This window comes from Mustela nivalis, assembly GCF_964662115.1.
Source record: "Mustela nivalis genome assembly, chromosome: 15".
NCBI lineage: Eukaryota > Metazoa > Chordata > Mammalia > Carnivora > Mustelidae > Mustela > Mustela nivalis.
This window is the reverse complement of record NC_139034.1, coordinates 55,454,267-55,482,052: the sequence shown is the minus strand read 5'-3', so window position 1 is coordinate 55,482,052 and position 27,786 is coordinate 55,454,267. Positions and strand designations below refer to the sequence as shown.

The 27,786-nt window shown below is 34.9% G+C and overlaps 1 protein-coding gene across 2 annotated transcripts in view; it reads right to left on the bottom strand.

Annotated features, from left to right (window-relative positions):
• Nucleotides 1-27,786, bottom strand: part of PIBF1 (progesterone immunomodulatory binding factor 1) — a 197,436-nt gene that overhangs the window by 141,743 nt on the left and 27,907 nt on the right. For both annotated transcript variants that reach the window (XM_082701266.1, XM_082701267.1), the window contains exons 6-9: nt 15,232-15,365; nt 9,768-9,876; nt 9,324-9,505; nt 8,091-8,216 (exon numbers count right to left, since the gene is read on the bottom strand). In XM_082701266.1, coding sequence (XP_082557392.1) covers nt 8,091-8,216; nt 9,324-9,505; nt 9,768-9,876; nt 15,232-15,365 — 551 coding nt within the window. The remainder of the gene's footprint in view (nt 1-8,090; nt 8,217-9,323; nt 9,506-9,767; nt 9,877-15,231; nt 15,366-27,786) is intronic.

The following is a 27,786-nucleotide window of genomic DNA, read 5'->3' as shown; positions in this document are numbered from 1 at the left end:
ACACATACTTATCTCTCCTATCCATCCTATATTTGTGCATGGAAGGTAGAGAGGAAAGATGGCAGAAAAGGAAAAAGAAATCTGATCAATCCTATGGAAAGTGCAAAAGTAAAGTGACCTAGTATATATTATAACTCTTATCCAAATAACATATTTTTCAACTTGAGGCATTTTTGAGTGAAAGAGGGTGTTATTAATAATCATGCTAGAGAAACAGGCATAAACCAGGACTTCAGGGGACAAACAACTGGGAGACAATGTCATTTAAATTATAACATTCAAACAAGAAACTTAAAAAGTTTATTTCTCTAGGTAAAAGAATTTTAATATTATAATAAAATAGATGTATTTCATATGCAAACTAGTGTATCTGTGCAGAGATGATTTCATGTATATAAAGTTTAGCCAGAAGTATCTTACAACCAAAACCTGAAGCCTCAGTACAAACCTAACAATAGATTTCTGTACATGGAATGTATCTTCCTACAACTAGAAGATAAATTTCATGGTACCAGTATGCTAAATCTAAATTTATACCTGAAAAGTGGCAAGAAAAATGTTGGAAGAATGAGAAAACCTTGAGAACCTCTGAAATTCTAACAGGAACAAATCAGAGCTTGCGAACGCCAATGGCATGCTTAGCTGGAATAAACATCACTAACAACTCAGAACTTGAAATTTACCAGGAATAAAAAGTGAAAAACCATGGTTGTCAAAAGAGCTCAACAGGCATAAAACTAACCAACCCATCTTTCTTCTTCCTCTATATAAAAATATTTTTGGTTAATAAAAGTGAATACATCCTTTCCAGTTGGAACAAAAAGAGACTGAAAAAGGCTGTTTATATGACAAGCTTATTTATAGGGAAAGTGTTTGAATTAATCACCTACCTCTACATTATTTTCCGGGACAACACATAAAACTGCTCATTTCCACGCCTGATGCCTTCGTTCTTAAAATGGCATAGACAAGAAGGGCTACAAGTGGATTATCTACTGCTTATAATTAAGTGACTAGTAATTGTTCCTTTAATTAACATAGTTGTTGAAAATGAATGAATATGACGTAGCAAAAAAGGCAAAGTGGAAATTTTATGTAACACAATTTTTTGGGAGAAGCTATGCATTTTCAGAGGAGAAACTTTTTGAGATTACTGTTGCCTAAACATACTATATTTTCCTATCATTTTATTTTAGTTGGTGGTCAGGCAGATATTTTTTCATTTTATAGATGTGAAAACTTTATCCCAGAGGAGGTATCTAACCAAACCATGGTTTAAAACCAGTTACGAAAAGTTTAAGCATTAAAATGCAAAAACTTATTTAAAATCATTCATGTGTTGAAGTTTAAAGCTGATAAAACACAATGTAATATATTAGAATGTAATAGGATAAAACCTTTTTTTTACTTTTTTATTTTAATTCAATTAATTAACATATAATGCATTATTGGTTTAAGAGGTACAGGTCTGTTCTTCATCAGTCTTATATAATATGCACTGCTCATTATATCACATGCCCTCCTTAATGTCCATCACCCAGTTATTCTATGCCTCTATCCACCTCTCCTCCAGCAACCTTCAGTTTGAAACTGGGCGAATCTGGTGGATGGTTAACTGAGTGACTACTTCATTAAATCCATCTCATAAATCCATCTCACACGTTTTCACCTAAACCAACAGTTACCTGATTTCTCAAAAGCAGTTCCAACTAATTCTCTCATTCAACAAATATTTACTGAGCACTTACTATGTACCAGGTATTGGTACCTGGGAATCCAGCACTGAAAAACAGATGAAATTTCTACTTACATGGAGATTACATTCCAATACAAAAGAACCCAAAGTATGTTAGCAGGTGCTAAGTGCTCTGGAGAAGAATAAAGCAAAGAAGGGGCTAGTGGGCAGCAAGCATGGCAATTTCACCATTTTAAATAGGGTGGTCAGGAAAGATACCAGAAACAAGTAAGTCAGCATTTTATGTAGAAATTTAGACTGACACAAATGACATTCTGATCCTTGATGTTTATACTGTAATTTTTAAAATACTGCATAAAGGTAAAAGGTTATCAAATGACTACCATTTATATATAGCTTGATAATATATAATCTATTTTTCACATACATGATCTCATTTAGACCTTACAGAACACCTCGTGCAATAGTATTAGCTCATTTTCTAGAAGAGGAAATCAAACTTCAGGGATATTCACTCAGCTAATTTAGTGGCAGAGGCAGAATTTAAATTTAGCCTTTTAATCTCTTTCATAATATACTCCCTGTTCAGGGAATAATGCTCTTCTTCCAAATGTGTAAGAGTCTGTACGTTTCAGTCACAAAATATCTACTAAGCAATAAGTTATTTATATAACAAATCTCACCAACAGAGTGAATTTCACTCATTCTTTCCCACAGCTCCAAACTGGATTTTAAAGCAAATATAAAGTACAGAAGAAGAGAAGAAACGTTAACTCATAAATTGAGCAAAAGCATAAATACGGGGCGCCTGGGTGGCTCAGTGGGTTAAAGCCTGTGCCTTTGACTCAGGTCATGATCCCAGGGGCCTGGGATCGAGCACTGCATCAGGCTCTCTGCTCATCGGGAAGCCTGCCTCCCCCTCCCCCTTCTCTCTGCCTGCCGCTCTACTTGTGATCTCTGTCTGTCAAATAAATCAATAAATAAATCTTAAAAAAAAAAAAAAAGCATACATACATGTTATAACCCCAACTAGAGTATCTGTGATATACCCAAATACCCAAGTTCTTTCTTTGCTGATCTCTGCCTTTTCTAAAGTCTTTTATCTCTTCCACTCTCTTCCCCTTCCTCTCAACCTCCTAACTTCACAAACTGCTGGTATGATTACAAGGGCAAATGCCAAGATCAGAAGGCACGAGTTCCATCTTTCTTTTCCACATCTAAGAAGAGAAAATAAAAAGTACTCTCTTAATGTCCCCCCCTCCAGTGTATAGAAAGCCAACCAAAGGTATAACATGTTTTTCTAATCTCATTTAATTTTCTTCTAAAAATGTTAATTGGGGGAGGGGTAAGGAGACTGAGTACAAATACGCAAGTGTAAATACTTCATCTGTTTTATTAGCTCATACTGTGAAATTTTAAAATAATCTATAATTTTTACTTTATCAAAGACCAGTGAGATACAAGCTCTAAGAACAGTTACCTCTTGCCATAATGAAGAAAATGTGATTCAAAGAGTTTCAGCCATAAAAAATACAGGGTTGGATTACTGTGAGGTTAATAAATGGCAAAGGTGAGCCTATGCAACTAGCTGGCTTGGGGTCTCTGAGCAACGCAAATCCCTCTGGATCTGGGCTGCAGTTTGGCACCACCTGGTGGCAACTGCCCACCTTAATGTCAATATCCATGGGGTCATTCTGCATCCAGGGCCTGGCTGAGGCTTCCAGGACAGCAGCCCCAGTTCCAGAAATTTCCTGGTTAGGTGGTATCCATTTTGATGTACATATGGAGTCAGAACAATACTGGAGAGAAGGAAATCTGCTTTCAGTTTCCCTGCTTCCAGTAATGATTCTGTCTGCTGTTTCTCAATTGACCTGCATCAAGCATCCTACAGAAAAAGGGCTAATTTGTCTAAATCTGTATTACTATGCATTTTAAAGGATTTTTTTTTTAAAGAACAAAAGCTAAAAAATCAGGAAATTCTCAAGTTGATTATAATATCAAAGTTTACGTGGCTATGTGGATTGTTTGGAAGTAATTATGCATGTTATCATAGAAATAATCCCATGAATTTTAAGATTATTAAGTCAGTCAATAAAAGCCTATAAAAGCCCTAACAGAATCGGGTCACAGGACTAAAAGTACTTACTTGTAAAATAGAAATAATAACCCTTATGCCACAGGTCTATCTTATGTCCAAAACTTTCTCTTCAGATTTAGAACCTTATACAATTTTTCTGCTTGCCTATTATACAGAAACTTCAAATAAAGCTAATTTTATCATGGTTTCTTATTAAAGCCTGTTTTTCTCTAATGTTTTAAAAATGGCATCACCATCCACATTAGCTACCCAATCCAAAAACCTGAGGACAATATCTTCTCATTCCCTAACCCAGTCTAGTCACTGAATTCTCCTGCTGGTTCCACCTCCTACACTGGTTTCCAATCTGGCCCATTACTCTCCATCTCTATTGCTACTAACCCAATTTTATCATCACTTCTCATTCTGATAACAGAAACAACCTCAAAGAATAGTCTCTATGTCTCTAGCCATATGCTCCACTTCTCTAATCTCTCCACACTGCAGTCGCTCTCTCTCTAAAAAAAGGAGAGAGCATGCAAGGCATGATTGTGTGTGTAGGGCAGGGGCAGAGGAACAGTAGAGAGAAAATCTCAAGCAGGCACCACACCAAGCATGGAGTCTGATGCAGAGCTCGATCATGACCTAAGCCAAGATCAAGAGTCAGATGTTTAATTAACTGAGCCACCCAGGCACCCCTAGCAGTCTCTTTTTTTTATATAAAATCAAATCATATAACACATATTCTTAAAATCTTTCAGTTGTTTCCCACTGGTCTTACCTAGACAATGGTTCAAATGTATGATCTGTGCCTCTGTTTCCCTTTTTAATCTGTAGAACTCTCTGCCTCTCAGTCTACACTCTAGCCATACTGTATTATTTTCAGTTTGTTCAAAAAGTTTCATATTGTCAGATTAATCTCCAGCTTTTATCCATGCTGGACATTCATTCCCCTAATTCCCTTCCCTCCCCTAACTCAGTCTTACTCTTAGTCATCACGCAGGTCTCAGCATGGGTATTTCTTCTGTCAAGAACTCTTCCCTGGTTCTATATGGTCTCATCCTGTGTTTCCTGTCATCTTCTCTATTATCATCATACTTATAATTACTGTTTCTTTATTATCTTTACTACGTCTATTAGACAACCAACTTTGTGAAGACAGAGGTCACTGCTATATCTATGGCATGTATCTAGCATATGGTGGATCACAATAAATCTTTACTCAGTAAGTGGATATGCTGGGGTGCCTGGGTGGCTCAGTGGGTTAAGCCTCTGCCTTCAGCTCAGGTCATGATCCCAGAGTCCTGGGATCGAGCCCCACATCGAGCTCTTTGCTCAACAGGGAGCCTGCTTTCCCCACCCCTGCCTGCCTCTCTGCCTATTTGTGATCTCTGTCTGTCAAATAATACAAAAAAAAAAAAAAAAATCATTAAAAAAAATAAGTGGATTTGCGGCTTGGAGAGCTCAAATGTAAACTTTTCAAACATCAACCTTAGTATATATAGTAGGCTTATTCCTCTTCTTTTGGTCTGCATTTTGAACCTTAAGAGCAAGTTTCGAAATGAGTACAGGGTCCTAAATTCTTGCCTAATACAGGTTGGAGCTAACCAAAATTTTGAAAGATGGAAGAATTTGTCATTCTTTAATCTCTCTTTATGCATATCTCTCTAATCTCCTAATGTCCCTGCTGTCCTAAGCATGAATTCATAAAAATGGTGTACTTCAGTTATGACAGTGAAGTGCAAAATGTAATAGCATATGAATCTTAAAATCATAAGGCTATAGGAAGAATCACATAAAGCCACAAAAGAATATATGCAGCATGATCCCATTTATGTGACACGTGTAATATGAAAAACTAAACTACATTTCTCAGAGTTATGTATTTACTGGTAATTTAGACAATAAAAGTATAAGGAAAAGCAAGAAAGTTATTAGCATAAAAATCAGAATAGTAGTTCTCTTTATGAAAGGAAGAAGTTAAGCAGGAAGCTCTCGAGGACATTTCTGTGGTGCTGACACTGACTTCTTAATTTGGATGGTGGTTAAACAGGTATTTAATTTGTAATCATTTATAAATATACAATTAAATATATACTTTTCTCTCTTCCTTAATTGACAGGAGAAAATAAATATACAAATGAATGGAAAGATATTCCATGATCATGGATTAGAAAGACTGGTGATGTATCCATACTACCCAAAGCAATCCAGAGAGTCAATGCAATCCCTATAAAAATTCCAACAGCATTTTTCACAGAACTAGAACAAAAAATCCTAAATTTGTATGGAGCCACAAAAGTCCCTGAATAACCAAAGAAATCTTGAGAAAGAGGAACAGGGCTAAAGGCCTGATTTCAAATATTACAAAGCTAAAGTAATTAGAACAGTATCGGCACTGGCATAAAAATAAACACAGATAAATGGAACAGAATGGAAAGCCCAGAAATAAAGGAATCTTTTCAGTAAATGGTGTTGAGAAAACTGGACAGCCATTTTTGCTTTTGTTGCCTATGCTTTTGGTGTCAGATTAAAAAAATGATTGCCAAGACTGATGTTGAGGACCTTACTGCTGATGTTTTCTTCTAGAAGTTTTATGGTTTTAGATCTTACATTCAAGTCTTTATTTTGAGTTAATTTTTAGGTACAGTGTAAGTGGTCTAATTTCATTTTTTTCCATGTGGTTGTCCAGTTATTTAACTTCTCAAAAGTTATTTCATCATTATCATAAAAATCTCTCAATCTGTTTTATTAAAATAACAATTTAACAGTGATTTTTTAAAAAAGATTTTATTTATTTATTTATTTGACACAGAGAGAGATCAGAAGTAGGCAGAGAGGCAGGCAGGCGGGGGCGGGAAGCATGCTTTGCACTGAGCAGAGAGCCTGGTGTGGGGCTCGATCCCAGGACCCTGAGATCATGATCCGAGCCGAAGGCAGTGACTTAACCCACTGAGCCACCCAGGCGCCCCTAACAGTAATTTTAAAAAAGTGATCTTTGTTGGTTTTCTAACCAAAGGATAATTCTGCACATGTAGTTATTACATATTTTCCTCAGTAGAGACCAACTACATTAGTAGAGATTCCCCACCCCTAAAACTGAGGGGCGGAACTCTCAGACTTTTTGCTATTGTACTTCTAATAGAATAACATGTTACAGTGATAATTATAGAATTAAGTCTGATTTAAAGTCTTGCTTGATGACAAACTTCAAAATTTTATATACTCAAATCTGTGCTGACAAACTATAATTTCAAAATAATAAATTTCAAAATAATTTTCCCCCTAAAATATAAACTTTCAAAAGTCATATGAAGCATGATAGTATATAAAAATAGATGCTATCAAAATAAGTAGTATTTATTTGCCCCTAATACTACCAGTCACCAACTAAGGAAACCTAATATATACTAATCTTTTTTTTTTTAATAGATTTTATTTATTTATTTGACACAGAGAGAGAGATCACAAGTAGGCAGAGAAGCAGGCAGAGAGAGAAGGGGAAGCAGGCGCCCTGCTGAGCAGAGAGCCCAATGCTGGGCTAGATCCCAGGACCTTGAGACCATGACCTGAACCGAAGGCAGAGGCTTAATCCACTGAGCCACCCAGGCACCCCAATATGTACTAATCTAAAAGTGATTAAAATGAATAAAATTGATCATTTTCATGATTATCTAATATAACACCTGTCAGGGACAGCAGATAAATGAGGTATATGTAATACTTCATATTATTATTCTAGTTTTAAAAAATTTCTTGGAGAAATCATTTATATGTTTTGGGAAGAACTACTGATATATCTTACTTCCTTTTTTTTCTTTTTTTTTATAAAGATTTTATTTATTTGATAGACAGAGATCACAAGTAGGCAGAGAGGCAGGCAGGCAGAGAGAGAGAGAGGAGGAAGCAGGCTCCCTGCTGAACCCGATGCAGGGCTCGATCCCAGGACCCTGGGATCATGACCTGAGCCGCAGAGGCTTTTAACCCACTGAGCCACCCAGGCGCCCCTCATCTCTGTTTTCAATCTGAACTGCCATAAAGGCAAAAAGAAAAGTTACCAGGGTAATAAAGAGATAACGGGAATACCAGAGTGAAAAGGCTTAACTTAAGGTCTGATGAACCTTGTTCTGAGCTAGTTACCAAAGATCTTAGAACTTTAATGTTTCATTATATTTTAATTTAGATTTGACAAATTTTCTTTAATGAATTAAAGAAGAGAGTGTCATAGAAGTACTTTAATTTCAATAAAATACACTTTCAAACAAAGAGAAATAAATTTCCTACTTTTACCTACAAGTTTCCTTTTTTTTTAAATACCTGTTTTCCCGTTCATACATTTCCCGAGAGGCACTTCGAAGTTGATCAATTTCTTGATTAGTTTTCAACCTGATTTGTTCCAATTCATTATGTAGCTTATTTTCATATTCTGTTTTATAATGATCTCTGCAAGGAGTCAAAAGTAATATCCATGAATTTTGCTTTTGTTTGCCCTTCATGTAAGATTTATTATCTTATGTTGAATATTCAATATATTCAATGTTATTTGAAAAACATAGCTGTTAGATATATTGCCCAAAAGGCTTAATTAAGGCTTAATTATGATATAAAATGTTAATTAATGTTGAATAACCATGAATTTTCAAAAATATTTTACTAGTCTTTAATGCATATGACCAGAGACTTGAAAACTGATGCATATGGAATGCCCACCATTTAAAAATAATGTGGTGTGTTATATGTTGAGATACAAATAAAATTAAAAACAAAAGAAAAATGACTCTAATAGACTCCTTATAAAATCTTTCCTTCTAAGCACAATGACCATAACCACTGCAATCTCTTAGCAAAGTCACAAAATATTAGCAGGAGCACAAACTGATGAAAAATGCCATAGCCTAGGGAAAAAGTTACGAATGTGTGAAGGGTTAAAGGATAACATTTTAAATTTTAGTTTCTGACGTGCTGATAAAAATGAGTATCTCAAGGATTATAAGGGGTATTGGTATAAAAGAACTCTAATAGCTTAAGCACCTAGTCGAAGAGAGAAGACAGGACTGAAATGCAGGAGTCTCATTTCAGAGCTTGTATGCAGCGCCGTCTCCTCATTCTTCTCTTAATGTTTTACACAGTCAGGGAAAGGTCAGCTTAGCTAGGCTCCACAATCAGGTTTTTTCAAAAAGATACTTCTATAGAGATACTTATGTGCTTTCTTTCAAAATATATTTGTATAGAGACCTTAGTTGTAGGGAATTAAAAAGATTATGTCATAAGAAAACACAGTAGTTATAGCTTTTATATGCTGACCTAAAAGAAATAGGCTTTTCATTATTGGGAAAAAAAAACCCCACTATGTCTTAAGAAAAAAATCAACTAGGATAAGAATATAGTACAAGGAAATAAAATAAATTATTACCTTAATACAGTCCTATTAAAAAAAAATACAGTCCTATTTACCTTTTAAAAAACCTGTTTTTCCCTCAAAGAAGCTGGTGTTAATTTATACCTAATTTATATCTTATATCTTTATGTGAAAAATAACATAAATCTTGCCTGGATGTTACATATTTTTCATACATCTCTTCTCTAGCCTTTTTGGCTTCTTCAAGTTGAACCTGAAGTCTTTCAAGGCGACCTTCTTCATGGGCACAGCGAACACTAAGCTCCATGTTTTGGCGATTGAGATAGTCTTTATCTTTTTGCAGCAAAGTAACAGTCTGCTGTAAGGTGGTTACCTACGTAGGTACAGAGACAGACAGTGTCCAAAGCAACTTCCTCTGACTCTTCAAGGTTTACTGTATTATTTTCTTTCACTTGGGCTCTTACTTATCACATAAAATGCGCTCATTCTTATTTTGCAATTTTCCATCCAAACCCCTACTCAAGTCCCTTTTTTTGTTAACTACATCAAAAAGGAAAACTGTTCCTCCCAAAATTTTGCCCTGGACTATGTCCACAATCATTGTAGATAAAATACATGTGACTCCATAAGCTTACCTCTTTTGATAATTCACTTCTTTCTTTAGCTTGAGTTATGTGAGAAGCTTCAAGTATTTCATGTTTTCTCCGTAACTCAATTACTTCCTGTTCAAGTGCATCACGCTCACTATAAAATTCAAATATACTTGTTTATTTTTACTAAAATAAAATTCAAACACATATATATTTTATATCCCATTTTATTTTTTTATATCCAATTTTACAATGAACATTTAAAATGCACTGACTATGTTTCAGGAAACTTAACAGAGATAACCAGCAGTGGGGCTTTAGTGTCATTCTACGAACAATAAAGTATCTGCTTTTCAAATTTAGGAGACTCTCTGTTCAAGACTGTTCAGCTACATAAATATAAATTTATTATCTTTAAAAATAAGTATGTAAACTACATTGGCCAGTAAAATACTTAATAAAACCTTCCAAGGTACACTCTGGTATCTTTTCACTAATCATCATCCATCTTATCTTGAAGCCAAAACTTTTAAAGAATTTATATATGGCTCTAGGCTTTCAGTTAGCGTCAAAAAGCCCTTAACTCATCACTCAGATTGCACAGCAGATACACAAGGAGGCATTCTTGTGACTATTTCATTCACAAATTGTTTATGATTACCCAGAGATTCTAGTTTCCATTTGCAGATAAGCTCTTAAACCCAAAACAGGGAAACTAAGAATTAGAACAAACCTACAACAGGTATCTTAAAAAGTGATCAGAGAAATAGACTTACTAACTAAATTTATCCTGTCCAGTCAGAATCAGTTTCTTTTTCTTGGTACTTTATGTCATCTACCTACCTGATGTTTCCATGCTGATGGCTGTTAAGAATTGTTTATCTTTTAGTTAGATTTTCAGTAACTAGTTTAGAAAAATGTTTTTCTTCTGGTTAACAAAGTTATGTTTATTGAAGAAACGTGAGCAAAGCACAAATTATCAAATAACAATCACCTATAAACCCTCTAACTAAAGATGACTGACAGTAACAATATTTTGGTACATATTATTTTAAGTGTTTTGTGTGTTTATATGTAAATGTTTGTATTCTCAAATGGTAATAATCATGCAACTTTTACTATGATTTTTCTTATGTAAAAAGAAATCCATATAAATCATGATATAGCAAAACATTCATGATCTTGTTATCCACAGTTGACAAGAGTTAACATTGGTCTATATGTACATTAAAGTTTTATTTTGCTTTTCAAAAAGATAAGAAACTACAGGTAAACTTAAAGTTGCCAATATTTTTCCTTACTGTTCCTGTATCATCCTCTAGGTATAACGATGAATTTAGTGTTTCCATATTGCTTTTTAAAATATTTTATTCACCAAGTCTTTACACTTTGTCATATTTACTTTAATATTTAGTAAATAATACAGTGTCATATTTGTTCCTTCCCTCTCTGTTGTTCATATAGGTGAATGAATATATACACACACACATACACACACATGTGCAGTTTTTCTCCTTAATTATTTAAGAGATATATACAGACATTAAATCCCTTTATCCCTAAATAGTTCGGTGTGAATTTTCTAAGATTAAAGGTATTCTCTTACATAATCACAGTACTATTAGCCCTAATACAGTATCTAACATATAATTCATTTTCCAATTTTGTCAATTGTTCCAGTTGTCATTTTTCCTGCCCGGTTTAGGATCCAATGTATTATCATGCATTGCATTTCGATATCATGTATCTTTAGCCTTCTTTAACTCAGAGCGCTTCCTTAGTCCACGCTGTAAAAGATATAGAAAGGCTATTTGTGGGGTGGCGGGGGGAGGGGGGAGTCTCTTTGTAGAGTACTGGCCAACTCTTATGGAATGTCACTCAATTTTCATTTGTCTGATGTCTTCTTGTAATTGGATTGAGGTTAAGCATTCGGGGTAGAGATATCAAGTGATAATGTGTCCTTAGTACATCCCATAAAGTAGTATATAGTCTCAGTACACAAAAAGGCACATAATGTCACTATCTCCCATGACTGGTGAAAATAACCCTGGTCACCTGGTTAAGCTGATATCTCTAAAAATTCAAATACAAAAGTACCTTTTTGCCCTCCACAATTAGAAAGTAATCTATGGGAAACATACTTTGAGACTATATAAGTATGTTGTTCCCTAATATCCTTTTATCCAATGGTTTTAGCTTCCATCGATAATTATGAATCAAATAATATTAAAAGGTTATAAAAGGGTAACTGTATTATGCATATATATTTATTGGTTGGCATTCTTCCGTAAAAATCCTCTTTATTATTAGCATGCATTCAGAGTTCTCATTCTAGTCAACAGATTATAACTCGTTATTATTAATATTCATTTTGATAATCAAATTGTACCATATTTGGACAGTTGGAATCCCCTTCAACCAGCTACTATGGCACTGAATTAGAATTAGAGGTAACAGTATGATCTTACCCATAGTGTGTTAAGCCATCATTCCTATTCTCTCTCTATTATCTCTCTTTACTGAAAGGGCCTAGAAACGATGACCAATGTATCAATTACCAGCATCCAAATATTAATTTCTAAATAGTATTCCCCACTAAAAGGGAGCAGGACTCATTAGAGAAGGAGCTAAGCAATGAAAATAGAAAATAAACCTGAGAAAATTATGTAAGCAGAAATTAATGAACTGCTTAAAAAAAAGATGGACACATCATTCTAAAATAAAAAAAAAATTTAAAGTTGGACACACTTTTTAAAGTATAACATGTCTGACTTATTCATATAGATACAATTCAGATCTAATTTAATGATTTTAACTGCCACATTGAATTACTCTGTAGAAATAAATTCTAACTGATTTCCCATTCCGCTGTTGAAAAGCATCTGAAATCTTTCTAATAATGGTATGATTAACGTCCACATACCTGTTTCCTTTTTTCACATTTATAAGACTTTATTAGGGATGTAAAAGTGATTCCCCCCCAACCATTTATCTTATATGTTAGTAAACAGAACATTTCTTAAAACTATTCTATTGAGTGAGCCAAAGGTTCAGTCTGAGCCCTCTTGCTTATTTGTTTTTCTGTTCTGTATCTAGCACATAAAGTTGTTTATCATGTTTTTGATTAGGGCTATGTTTTTCATTCCAAGGTTTTTATTATAGAAAATAAAACATATATATAAATAGAGATGATATACTGAACCCTTTGTTCTCATCACCCAGCTTTAATAACTACCAACTCATGACTCATCTTGGTTCATTTATCCTTCATTCATGGCCATGCTGGTTATTCTGATGATTAGGCTTTTTAGTTTTCTCTTTTCAAGTTTTAGCTATTATTGCTACAGATTTATAGTGGTAGAGAGGACATCAAAACACCAATTCAAAACATTATCTTACTATCCCAGTCTACTTTTGAAATGATTCTTTTGAAATCTAGCTTTATTTAAGAGCCACGGATTTCAAGCTCCAATAATTACCATAGTTTGACATTAATACATGCAAAATAACATACACTGCATGTCAGTCATGCTGGAGTAGGAGTACCAATCTGCTTCTTGAAATTTACTTATGTTGTTATGTAATTTTGAAAATGCCCATTCATTTAATATATATTCATTAAGTGACTACTATATTTCAAGAATTATTTCAGGTGTAGGTAGAGACAGCAGTGAACAATTAGGACAATGTCCTATCTATAAATACTTTCATAAACATTCCTTTATTTGATTTTTTTGTTTGTTTGTTTTTATAGAACATTTATTGGTATCAGCGCCCTCTCATGGCTGACAAAATTTTGGCTCAGGATAGTAAGAGCTGTAGAGTTAAGCAGTGCCTTGACAAACAAGAGAGAAGTAATGTACAAACAAGAGAAAAGTATATTCCAGTAAAAGGAAAATTCTTTGCAATAGCTACTTAGTAGCCATGGGAAACCTTCTCAGAAAGTATTTTTTTTTCATTTTTTTTTTTTTAAGATTTTATTTATTTATTTGACAGACAGAGATCACAAGTAGGCTGAGAGGCAGGCAGAGAGAGAAGAGGAAGCAGGTTCCCTGCTGAGCAGAGAGCCCGATGTGGGGCTTGATCCCAACACCCTGGGATCATGACCTTAGCCAAAGGCAGAGGCTTTAACCCACTGAGCCACCCAGGCGCCCCTGTGTGTACACTCTTTGTCAGAAAGGAATAGCTAAAAAATACTTGAGATAAAAGTATTATCTTTTATACTAAAAGATATAAATTGATTCCATAAAACAAAAATAATCACCAAGTGTGATGTAAAAAATATTTACACTCATGGGACTTTACTGGGTCTCTATCTTCTAAGATACTACATTTTAAAATACAGCAGCAACTTCCAAATAAAATAAAAACCGATATAAAAATACAATCTAAACCCAACAAACTGCCAAAGCCACATGCTTTTTGTGCAATGCAGATTAAGGTATATGTCAAGAGAATGAAAAGACAAGCCATACACTGGGAGAAAGTATTTGCTAAAGACATATCTGATAAGGACTGTTATCCAAAATATACAAAGAATCTTTTTTTTTTTTTTTTTAAGATTTTATTTATTTATTTGACAGAGATCACAGGTAGGCAGAGAGGCAGGCAGAGAGAGAGGAGGAAGCAGGCTCCCCACTGAGCAGAGAGCCCGACGCGGGGCTCGATCCCAGGACCTGAGATCATGACCTGAGCCGAAGGCAGAGGCTCAACCCACTGAGCCACCCAGGCGCCCCAAAATATACAAAGAATCTTATAACTCAACAATAAGAAAACAAACAACCCAATTAAAAATGGACCAAAAACTTAACAGACCCTGACCAAAGAAGATATACAAATTGAAAATAAACACATAAAAGATGTTCCACATCATGTCATCAGAAAAATGCAAATTAAAAAAAAAGAATGAGATATCCCCACACACCTATCAGAATGGCCAAAATCCAGAGTGCCAAATACTGGCAAAGACATGGAACAAAAGGAATTCTCAATCATTGTCGGTGGAAATACAAAATGGTATAGCCACTTTGGGACAGAAAGTTTGGTGGCTTCCTACAAAACTAAAAATACTCTTATCATAAACAATCGTGCTCCTTAGTATTTACCCGAAGGAGTTAAAAACTTATGTCCAACAAAAATCTGCACATGAATGTTTTCAGCAGCCTTACACAGAATTACCAAAACTTGAAAGCAACCAAGATGTCCTTCATCAGGTGAATGGATACATGAATGGTGGTACACCAAGACAATGAAACAGAAAGAAATGAGCTATCAAGCCATGAAAAGACATAAAGAAAGCTTAAATGTACATCGCTAAGTCAAAGACACCAATCTTAAAAAGGTCCCATACTGTGTGATTCCAACTATATGACATTCTGGAAAAGTTAAAACTACAGACACAGAAAAAGAATAAGACACAAAGTGAAATGAATAATGTCAACAGTAAGAATTCAGAGGACTTTGATGCATGTGAACAAGGAGAACTACAGCAGCCATCTTCACACCTTACCTTTTGACTCTATCATAGTTTTCTTGACGGTAATCCCCTTGCTGAACTAACTGTTTTGTGTCTGCTAATTCTAAAGCCAAACGTTGACATCTAATTTGAAGGTTGGAGTAATTTCTTCGATCTTCCTCATAAGTCTAAAATCAAAACAATAATAAACATTTCAAGGTAAACAAAGTTGAACAAATTTTTTATTGTGTTCTTCTGTTATGCTGTGAATATCCTTGTAATTAAAAAACAAACAAAACAAAACTTCAACTCTTTTGGGTAGTAATTTTCCCTAATCCAAGAGAGATGATCTTAAACTGACAGTAGTTTGTAAGTTCATTTGTTTAAAACTTGAGCTCTGTTTTTCATAGAAAAAATAGGGCAACTATGCTTTGGTTACTAGAATGACACATAAAATGACTATCAATGTTAAACAGCTTTTTTGTTTGAGAAACTATTAGATGCTAAAGACACAGAGATGAACAAAACACAGCCCCTGTTCTTGAGGAATTCACAACTTAGAGATGAAGGGCCATATGAATATCAAATATCCACAGTGAAAAAACAGTTACTGAAGAGATTAATCATGCAGTTTCAGTTATGGTATTCAGCATAAATAAATGAATAAATAAATAAAGGAATTTTGTGGCACTTGGAACATATTTCTCCACTGATCTTCTTTCTACTCACCAGACCAACAGAAAGGAATTACAGAGATAATGGGCGGGGGGGGGGGGGGTGGTGGTGGTGGTGGTGGTAGAAGGGAAAACTGTCAAAAACCACAACCTAGCTTGGCTTACCACAAACCTCATTTCTCACCATTTCTCATATTCACATACACCCTGCAACCCTAAACAAGATCTAAAGTTCTTGAACATACCATACTTCCTCTATCTTGTTCTCACTGCCTAAATAGCTGTGTATTATCGGAATATTTGCTTACCATCAGATTAGTTTTCTATATACCTCACGAGAGTCTAAACATATTAAGGACAGGGACTTTGTCTTATTCACCATTGGATCTCTATCACTTTGAGGAGTACTTGGTATACATAGGAAGAGTCAAATAAATGCTTTTGCATAAATTAAGGAGTCAGTAAATATGGAAATAGGAAAAACAGGACACGGGACAGAGTTCCTCTTATTTTTGCCTTTTGAACTCATCAGATTTTGCAAGCAACTGTCAACTTCACCCTCACAACCTGTCATGTTAAATACATCTTGTTCCAAGTCGTTCATTCTTTAGTAACAGACCAGGTAAGTGTGGCCACACTCATTCCACAGATACTGACTGAATTATTTCTAAGTGACTGGCCCTGGATTAGAAACTATAGATACAAAGATGAGTAAGATACTGATTTTGTCCTTTTTATTTTTTATTTTTGTTTATTTATTTATTTATTTAAAAAAATATTTTACTTATTTATTTGTTAGAGAGAGAGAGAGAGAGCAAGCACAGGCAGGCAGAGTGGCAGCAGAGGCAGAGGGGGAAGCAGGCTCCCTGCCGAGCAGGGAACCTGATGCGGGACTCCATCCCAGGACACTGGGATCATGACCTGACCGAAGGCAGCTGCTTAACTGAGCCACCCAGGCATCCTGATTTTGTCCTTTTTAAACTATTAAACATAACTTTGAAATGTTAGCTCCCAAATTTCTATCCAAGGGTTGTTTGAGAAATGCAATTATGGAAAAACTATACATATTACACACACACACACACGCACATACGGTGTGTCTTGTTTTGGTATAATGTTATGCTCTCCTACTGAGAAGTTCCTCCTAAGAATGCAATGTTACTATGGTATTTATTATAGGATCATAACAGGATACTCTAGCATCTCCCTAAAGGATCATCATATATATCATTTCAGGCCTAAGTCCCAGAAGACCCTTTTGCTCCCCTAAAAAATGCTTTACCTTTCTAAATACTACTAATCATGGAGCAGATTTGGAACAGTGTACAGTGTTATAGTTAGGAAGGCAAGCTCCAGAATTCAATGGTCTAGAATTAAATTGTTTGCAGTAAGACTTTGGGCAGGTTTACCTCTCAGTATTCAGTACTCATCTACCTCACAGTGTTGACTGTATCAAGTAATATCTGTAAAGTGTATATAAAAAATGCCTAAGACATTGTAAATAATCATTAACTGTAAATTAGTGTCATAATACTTCTTCTTTACTTTGGCTTCTTGAGAGATTAGAGGCAAATTGATAGATCAACTTTAATAACTGCATAAAGACCAAGACAGAATCCTGAGGAATATAAATATTTAAAGGGTGGCTACAGGACAAAGTGCATAAGGCACCGGAGGGAGCACTCACAGAAACAAGGGTAAGCAGGGGGTGTGTCAGAAACAACTGCTGAAGAGAGTGCACTGGGCAGACTAAGTAGTCCATGGTATTGAGTACTATTGAGAAAAAAACCTAGTAAACAAATGCATTAAGTATTCAGGGATAGGGACAGAAAAGACTGCCACAGACCGAAGCAAATATATCTGAATACTCGTCTAAGCATGTTCTTGTTTTGTGCTGTTTTTTATGCATTCTCTCCCTTAATACTTACTCTGATGACTGGGTATAAATGTTACCCACATTTTTACAGAGGAGGAAACTGAGGCTTAGAGATAGATGGCAGAAGTTTCAAAGCTCATCAACATTAGCGTAAGGACTCTGATCAAACTTTTGTCAAACATCAAACCTGCAGGCAACCCTCTCTTTAGTTAAAATGTAAGAGTGAGAAAGGATAGTAGCTAGAAAAGAAAATAGGGATAAATGAAGGTTTTAAAATACAGGACAAGCTTGAAAATGTTCAAATGTTGGTGGGGAAGAAAGACTAGCAAAAGAGGGATGGACACCGGAGAAAACAGGCATATTCTGGCAGGGAAAGCCCTATAAAGGCCACAGGGAACAGGATCCAGAGCTCGAATGTGGAGATTAGTCTTGGGTCACCAGACACGTTCATTGTGGCAGGCTTTTCTCCAGCTGATAGGGTTATACTAAAAACTTAAATTTGATGTCCTTAGATAGCTCTGATGAATTTGTTACAATCCACAGAATTACTCCTTACCCTACTGCTTCATATGTTTATATATTATCCCCTTGATTTCTAAAGGCATGTGTTTTTTCCATTCCTTGAAAGCAAGACTCCTCCTGCTATGAATAGTAAGAACAAATAAACAAAACAGAGTGAGTGCAGATGTAAATAAGTTTGTATGTTTCGTGGCAGGAATTGTGGGGTTCTCATTTGAGGTTTCCAATATCTATGTGAAATGAAATACCAACTCATGAGTGGTGAATGTCTAAAATAACTGTGTAAAAAATGAGAGGACCAGAAAAAATAGAATTACAGCATAACTGTGTGGGCCCATTTGAGGTTGGTTAACAATAAACTTGTACAGTTGTTACTGCCTATGTGATTATTTTTTTTTTTTAATCCAGTAGTGCTTAGAAAATGCCGAGTTAAGATTTTGTCCTGTGGGTTTGATAAAAAGACAGTTAGGAAGAATTAAGAGAATCTTGGCAAGAGAAATGTTTAAGACTGATACCATGATGAAGATGCAAAAATATAAATTTAGGAAGGGATTGATAAAGAAATTATATGAATTGGAAATTCTGTTGAGGCAAAAAAATAAATTTAGGAAGGGATTGATAAATTATATGAATCCGAAGCAGAGGATTAAGAAACACAAAATAGAGGAAGTAGTATGTTCAGTGATCAACCTGAACTGATAACTGCAGAAGTAATGAGTTCTGGGTGACAAGGAACAGAATGTGGGCTATAAGAGTGAGTGCTAAAGTGGAAAAGAGTTAATCACTAAAGATGAGAAAATTAATAAAATGTCAAGGCCAAGGTTACGGATAAATCACAGAAGTAACCCAGGCAGGAGCAACGTTTTTACTAAAAAAGGAAGAATCTCCTTAATGGTTTGCAAATGAGGAAAGTTATGAGGTGTGGTGCTCAGATAACATGGTGGCCAAAGAAGCAGGGGTTTTTGCGAGTGGAAATGCTAAGATCTAAAATCTGAAGCTCTAGAGAACATCAGCAACTGGCCCTGAAATATACGGAGCAAAGACTCCTGGTCCAGAGAGCAATTCCATGGGTGCAATAAAAAACTCTGTTTAAATATAAATACCATATGACCAAGAATAAGCAGAAGTTCAGGATAGGAATGTATATATTCTACCAACATTTTCCTTAGGACTTTTCAATTGAAAAATTTCCCCTTAACCAAAATTAATAGTTTATATTTTGAAACAATATACTTCCCTTACGATTAACAACAAAAGTAGGTTGAGGTATAGTACTGGAAAACAGGAAAAGTAGCATCTTCCTTCAAAATGACTGAAACCTCATGACTGTGTAGAACTACTGGGTTAAGGCTGAAGAGAATAGAAAAGATTATCCCTATATTTGTATTATCCCTATACATCCTTCTGTTTTGAACTCAAAATCAACTTATCTGGGAAGACTCAAGGTCGAAATCTGAATTTGGTATTTGTCTTATAATTTGCCATAGCACCTGGTTCTTTCTGTCAGAAAACATATCATACATGTGCTTTGAGCAACCATTACTTGCCTCCTACACCACAAGAAAAAAACTTAAGAAGGTTTTCTATAACCCTAGGACCTAGCTAGTACCCTGCCTATTATATAAAGGTTTGCAGTTAATGCCTGTGGAAAAGGAGGAGCAAAACAGGATATTAAATGGACTAAAACAAAAGTAGTAAACATAATCTTTTCAAACATAAAGACAGGGACACACACAAAATTTCCAGTCACCAGCCCTAACAGAAAATTTCTACATTAACAGTAAACAGGTCCACAGCAAGTCTCAATATTCTTTTATAATAAAGAAAAAAATTACATAGGGAAAACAAGTCATTGAGAAGATTTCAACTATTCGCCAATTTTCTACATATCTAGAATGGAAATGACTGACTGCCAGTGTTACTGATATCTTTTCCATCTCCTAAATTATTCACATCAGGGAATAACAGAAGGCTATCTCCAGTCTGAAAAAAGTAAATCTGTTATAGTAATTTCATGTTTTCTTGTCTTGCCTATAACCCTCATCTTTCCCCATACCCACCTGAGGCCCAGAGCTCCTTGAAGATTTGATTTATCTCTGTATACCCAGTAACCCTTACCCAGTGGTTGCACTGGAAACGTCTGCAAAAGGAACTACTGTTGAAATATAAATCGACCATGCAGCACTAGCATTTAAACTATAACTAGCTCCAGGTATAGAAAAAGTGACTTTAAAAATTAAGTATTTTATACATTATCAGTTTTCCAACTGAAATTAAAGATTACTATCATAAATCTGTAAATAAAACATATCATCTGAAACAGTGATATTTGTGTAACATACATACATAATTTTCTCAAAGATTTTGAGAAAGACAGCATGAAAGCGGTTTATTCTTCTTGTTTTGGGTGATGGGTTTGTTCACTTCGTGAAAATTCAGTTAAGACATCTTTATGTATGTTACACACTTATAAAAAATGAAACAAGAGGTTTCAACCAGGAAAATGCTAACTGGGCAGAAGTTCTGCAGGGATGCTTATAATAGGAACAGAAAGTGGGAGATGTGATAATCACATCAAAATGGAAGGACAGCAGGATGAAAGTGGGTAGCGAAGAGACACTTTTTTACTCTATATTTCTCTACAGTTTGACTGTTCGACATAAGAAACTGGAAATTTCATATTACACACTGTTTTGGCAAAGTTATCAACTATTAGAACTTTCACATTTATAGTTGTCCTTTTTCCTCTAAGCTCCTTGTTTCCAAACATAGCAGTCTAAATGTTTTAGATTTATAGAATTTCAGAGACGAAAGATATCCTGGAGATAATCGACTATGATCTTCTTATTTTTAAGATAAGAACCTTAAAGCCTAGAGGGTTTCAGTGATGTGTCCAGGATTCCAGGGCTAGCAGAGATAGAACCAGAATCTAGGTTCTCGAATTCATACATAGTTCATGCTTTTCTTAATTTCAAGTTCCTCTTTTTTGAAGAATCAATTCTGTGGAAATTATAAAACCATTGTTGGAAGTTAGTAATATTATTTACTGCTCAAATCCAGCGTGTTAAAAGCATATTAATTACAAATTTTATGGGTTTAAATATGCCATAAGCATAAATCACAGTTAATTTTGGACTCCTTTCCTTTAAAACAATTACTAAAGTTATTCCTTAAATACATCATAAGAAAAACAATTTGAGAAAATAACATCAAATCTAAGTGTTTCCTACAAAAAGTTAAAAAGTATTCAAAGATGCAATTAAATAGGCACATTTTAAACAGTCAGCAGCTGTGTAAACCAAAAAGCAATTACTTTAGGTATAATGAATTTCTAAGCATCATTTAAATCTTTCGTCTCTCACACCATGTAAACTGAGAAGAGAGTGGTAACCTATGTGTCAAAATAAATCTTTAATAAATGAGGCGATCTCCTGCCTGTGGGGAGATAGAGCAGCTAAGGAAATTGGAAAGGTGATATAGTGACATTTACCTAAGGTCAATGGTTCAAATCAGAAGCCGTTTATATTGGATAGCAGTTCAGTGAATGATAAGAAATGGCATGGTTAGCTATTCTGGGAAAGTGAGAATTCACTCCTCAGAATTCTCACAAGTTTCACCTTATCTATAATCTAGTGCAAGCAACTAAATCCAGAAAAGAATAAGAAACCTAAGGAACCTTTAATTGCTACACACTGACCTTTAAGTAATAAGAGAGTCTGTTTTGCTGCCAAAGGCCAATCTTCATTGTTAAGATCCTTAAGAAATATTATTTAAGGGGCGCCTGGGTGGCTCAGTCAGTTGAGCGTCTGCCTTCAGCTCAGGTCACGATCTCAGGGTCCTGGGATAGAGCTCCCCATCAGGCTCCCTGCTCAGTAGGGGGTCTGCTTCTCCCTCTCCCTCTGCCCCTCCCTACCTCATGTTCTCTCTTACTAGTTCTGCTCTCGCTCTCAAATAAATACAAAATCTTTAAAAAAAAGAAATATTAATTTTTTAAAAATTTCTTTTTTTTAAATTTCTTTTAAAGACTTAATAAAACTGAAGTATTATAAGTCTACTATTAGTTAAAAAGAAACAAGGAAATTTATATTTTTTGCATTACATGATAATTTTCAAAAATACCTATTCTAGTTAGTTAATGTGAATTCAAACATAAAAATTTAACCTTTTCTAAAAGGAAAAACTAAAAAATTTAGAGGAATGAAAAAAAAATTTAGAGTAATGAAGAACTTTTCATTAAGTTTGGTCGACATTAGAGAACCCAGAAATGGGCCCTCAACTATATGGTCAACTAATCTTTGACAAAGCCGGGAAGAATATCCAAAGGAAGAGTCTCTTCAACAAATGGTGTTGGGAAAAGTGGAGAGCCACATGCAGAAGAATGAAACTGGACCACTTTCTAATACCATACATAAAATATATATTCAAAATGGATCAAAGACTTAAATGTGAGACAGGAATCCAACAAAATCCTAGAAGAGAACACAGGCAGCAACCTCTTTGTCCTTGGCCAAAGCAATTTCTTACTAGACACATCTCCAGAGGCAAAAAACACAAAAGCAAAAACAAACTATTGAGACTTCATCAAGATAAAAACCTTCTACACAGCAAAGGAAACAATCAACAAAACTAAAAAGCACCCAAAGGAATGGCAGAAGATATCTGCAAATGACATCAGATAAAGGGCTAGTATCCAAAATCTATAAAGAACTTATCAAACTCAATATCCAAAAAAGAATAAATCTAGTCAAGAAATGGGCAGAAGACGTGAACAGACACTTCCCCAAAGAAGACATACAAAGGGCCAACAGACACATGAAAAAATGCTCAACATCACTTATTATCAGGAAAATACAAATCAAAATCACAGTAAGATACCATCTCATACCAGTCAGGATGGCTAAAATTAACAAGTTAGGAATCAACAGATGTTGGTGAGGATGTAGAGAATGCAGAACCCTCCTACATTGCCGGTGGGAGTTGCAAGCTGGTGCAGCCACTCTGGAAAACATGATGAAGTTTCCACAAGAAGTTAAAAACAGAACCACCCTATGACCCAGCAATGGCACTACTAGATACTTATCCAAAAGATACAAAAGAGTGATTTGAAGGGGCACATGCACACCAATGTTTATAGGAGCAATATCCATGATAGTCAAAATACAGAAAGAGCCCAGATGTTCACTGACAGATGGATAAAGAAGATGTGGTATATGCATACAATAGGTTGCTCAGCCAACAAAAAGAATGAAATCTGGCCATTTGCAATGATATGAATGGAACTAGAGTGTATTATGCTAAGCGAAATAAGTCAGAGAAATACAAATAACATACGATTTCACTCATGTGTGGAACCTAAGAAATAAAACATGAACACAGAGAGGAAAGGAAGGAAAAATGAAATAAGATAAAAACAGAGAGAGAGAGAGAGAAAGGCATACCATAAGAAACTCTTAACTATACGAAACAAACTGAGAATAGCTGGAGGGGAGATGGTTGGGGGTATGGGGTAACTGGGTGATGGGCATTAAAGCTGGGCACCTGATGTAGTGAGCACTGGCTGTTATAAGCAGTTGATGAATAACTGAATTCTGCCCCTGAAACTAATAATGTACCATATGTTAACTAACTTGAATTTAAATAAAATCTAAAAAAAAAAGTATGGAAGACATCAGACTGGGATAAAGACATATTGGTTCAAATCTGTCTCTGCTCTGAACTTTTAAAGCAATTCAGCTTCTCTGAATCTTAACTGTTGCCTCTGCAAAGTAAGTACACTAACTCATTCAATGGCTCATTTATTTTTATGTGCCTACTACTGTAGTATACCTTATATTACTATTATTGATAACTAGTTCATGGATCTAGCAGAACCCTCCACCACTGAATAATATGTTGTGGTGGGAAGCAATTTTTGTAGCTTACATTTTATTTAGAAAACTACTGAAATAAATTTGAAATATTGGTCTTTCTATAGGTATTGACCCCAATACAACTGAACATAAACAAGTTTAAATCCTAACATTTTCAATGAGACCAGATTGCTAAATTATCTTTAAAATCTCACTTACTATTCAAAGAATTTAAGTTTATCAATGTAAGAAAATATGGCTTCACATGCCCTTCAGGTGATATAGATATGCTTTAAAAGTATGAACAAATGTGGATAAGAAGGATAAAAGATTAAAATAGTTTCACCCAATTTATAGTCCTGTTCAAATAACTATTTCAGCTCTTGAAGAAACAAGGATGTATGGTGAACAACAAGTGACTTATTAATGGCAAAAGAATGTCATTTTTTTTCTAACTGGTAAATTATTCTAATTTGATAGTATTTAAAATGTTTTTATGCTTTAAACACACATAAGCACAATTTTATATAAATAAAAAATATACAGGTATATGTCTGCATATAAATATATACTGGAATTATCATACACAGATTTAAGAGCAGGATTTTTATAATTTTTGATCTCTTTCCACCCTCTTTGAAACAGCCATGTAACTCATATTAAGTGATACCTATCTTTACTCTTCTCCATATACTTGTGTATATACTATAGTACATACACAAATGGTAGAAGGGGTTGTTGGTCATTCTTTTTTCTGATTAAAAAAAAAAAAAGGACTCAGGGTACCTGGGTGGCTCAGTTGATTAAGCAACTGACTTTTGGTTTCTGCTCAGATTGTGATTTCAGGGATGAGACTAAGCCCCATGTCAGAACCTGTACTCAGCTCAGAGTCAGCTTAGATTCTCTACCTCTCCCCCATTGGCCCCTCCTCCACCACATGCATGGGCATGCACGCACACACATGCACACACACACACACTCTCTCTCTCAAAAAAAAAAGTCATATTAAATATTCTTTCTTGTATTGTTTTACTCACTTAGCAATTTATCTTGTGGAAATCGTAAATTAACTGATATTATCCAATTCATCCTATAAATGCCTCCAAAATATTCCATGGTGTAGCTTGTACCATGGTTTATGCAACCATTTCCCTGCCTTTGTACCGATGGGCATTTACTTTGTTTCCAGTCCACCCTTTCCCCTTTCAGAGCCTGTTGCCAGAAACTGCTGCTGTAAACCTTCTACGAATAACCAGATGTGCTAGGATTTTACTCTACTGGCTTAGAGTCTCAGTAGTGAAGCTGCTGTATTGAAGGATGCATACATTCCATTTTAAATGATGTTGCTAGATTTCTTTCTTTTTAAAGATTTTGTTTATTTTTGAGAGAGAGAGAGCATGAGAGGGGAGGAGTAGAGGGAGAGGGTGACAGGCAAGCAGACTCCCTGCAGAGTGAGGACCTTGATTTGGCCCAATCCCAGGACCCTGAGATCATGATCTGAGCCCAACCAAGTGAGACGCTTAACTGACTGAGCCACCCAGGTGCTGCACTGGATTTCTTTCCAAAAGGCCACAGTTCATTTTTCCATCAGCAATGAGTATCTTTTTCTTTAGAAAATCATTCATTATTAGATCTTTTCTATTTTTGTCAACCTGAGTTCTCACTGTTGCTCTGTATTTCCCAAATGCTAGTTAGTTAGAGCATCTGGCTATTTGGATTTATATTTTTTTGTGAAATGCCTATTTATATAGTCTTTGCCCATGTTTCCTTGAGGTTGTCTTTTTCCTGTTAATTTATAAGAGATTCAAACAGTGCTAGTATTAACTTCTGATCATCTGTTCTCCAATTTTTTCCCCCTAAATGCATTCTTTATATATTAAACTTTGCCTGTGGTTTTTTTTTTTTTTTTTTTTTTTGTCTTTTTCTTTCCCTGTCTTGGCTGAGATTACCCAACCTCTAGGACAGCACTGTCCTATTCAATAGAACTCCTCTGCAATGATGAAAATTTTCTATATCTCTACTGTCCAATATGGTAGTCACTAACCACCTATAACTATTAAGAGTGAGGAACTAAATTTTAATTAACTTAAACTGAAATAGCCACATGTGACTGTGACTACTAAACTGGACAAGTCACTTCTAGAGTTTAGCTACTCCCAGTTCAGTCTATAAACTGGCACAGGCCAAAGAGCACTAGTGACACCTGGGAATGTGCTGTGAACAGTCTTAGGCCTTATACCAAACTACTGTGTCATTTCATTTTAACAAGGTCCCCATGTGATTTGTATTCACATTAAAGTTTGAGAAGGACTGTTAATAATCATTTAAATTAGTAAATTTTTTTGTGCCATGGACTCCACTGGCAATCTAGTGATACCTATGAACCATTTCTGAAACTAATATTTCTAAAAGCAAAAATTTAATATACAGAATTATGAAAAAAACAAATTATACTGAAATAAAACTATCAAAATATTTTAAAGAGCGATACATGTCCTTCTTTATGAATGCACTAAAGATAAACTCAGCAAGGGGCCAGTAACTACAGTGACCTTGGAAGTAGTGATGGGCACAATTCTAATGTTGACAAGGCAGTCATAGGTAGTGGCAGTCCTACTGTGGTGTTTCCTTACATCTGTTATTGAAGAAAGTGTTAAATGTTATTTAGAAGTGAAAGTAATTTTTTTCCCATACCACCTAGAGATATCTTGACCCTAAGAATCTGTGTTATTGTTCAAATAATGGCCTAGATTTTCCTCTAAAAATTTTAATCCAATAGAATTAGTATTTGTGTATGGTATAAAATGTGAGGACAAACTTTTTTTTTTAAACAGAGGAATATCCAATTGTGCTAGGACCCTTACAGTAAATAACTATTCTTTTTCACCTGAACTGAACTACCACTATTGTGGTACATAATTAGATCTGGTTTTACATTCTGTTCCATTGATGTTTGTTTCTATGCCAGTATCACATTAGTTGATTTATTAATTTTGAAGTATACAATGGGATCTTGGTTGGACCAGTACCTCAACTTTCCCCACCTCATATCTTTTCTTTATCCCCACATTTTTCTTGGCAATTCTGAGACATTTATTTTTTCAACTTTATTTATCCAATCACAATCCTTGTATACAACTTCTCCTCTTCACCAAAAAACAAAAAACAAAAAAGAAAAGTATGGGGAATATAAAATAACTGTATTTGATTAATATATTAATATAGAGAAAATCACTAGTTTTCTTTCTTGTCTCCCTCCTAAAATATGGTGTTTCCAAGTTCAACACTAAGATTTTAGAGTTTTCTTCACAGAAGTCCATTACCTTCCTTATGAATGAAATATTTTTATCCCAAAGTCCATCTACAGCAGATAGTGAGCAGTTATTTCTCTCAGCCTAGAGAAATGCTACTCATTATGTATTTATCTTGTATTCAGGCACAATATCAAATTATTGCATTAATTTTAGCTGCTTTTCAAAATTAGCATAGAAAAAATTAAAAAATCTTTCAAATTTTTATATGGACAGTTTTTTTCTCAGTGTATCTGCTAAGACCCTCCAAGACCATACTGGGTAAAAATGAGTGACCCAGTCCGTGTCTGGTTACTTATTTTAACAGAAAAAGGTTTTATTTTTTTCCCATTTAGGATAATTTTGGTTAATATTATACTTGTATATATTTAAATGTCTTT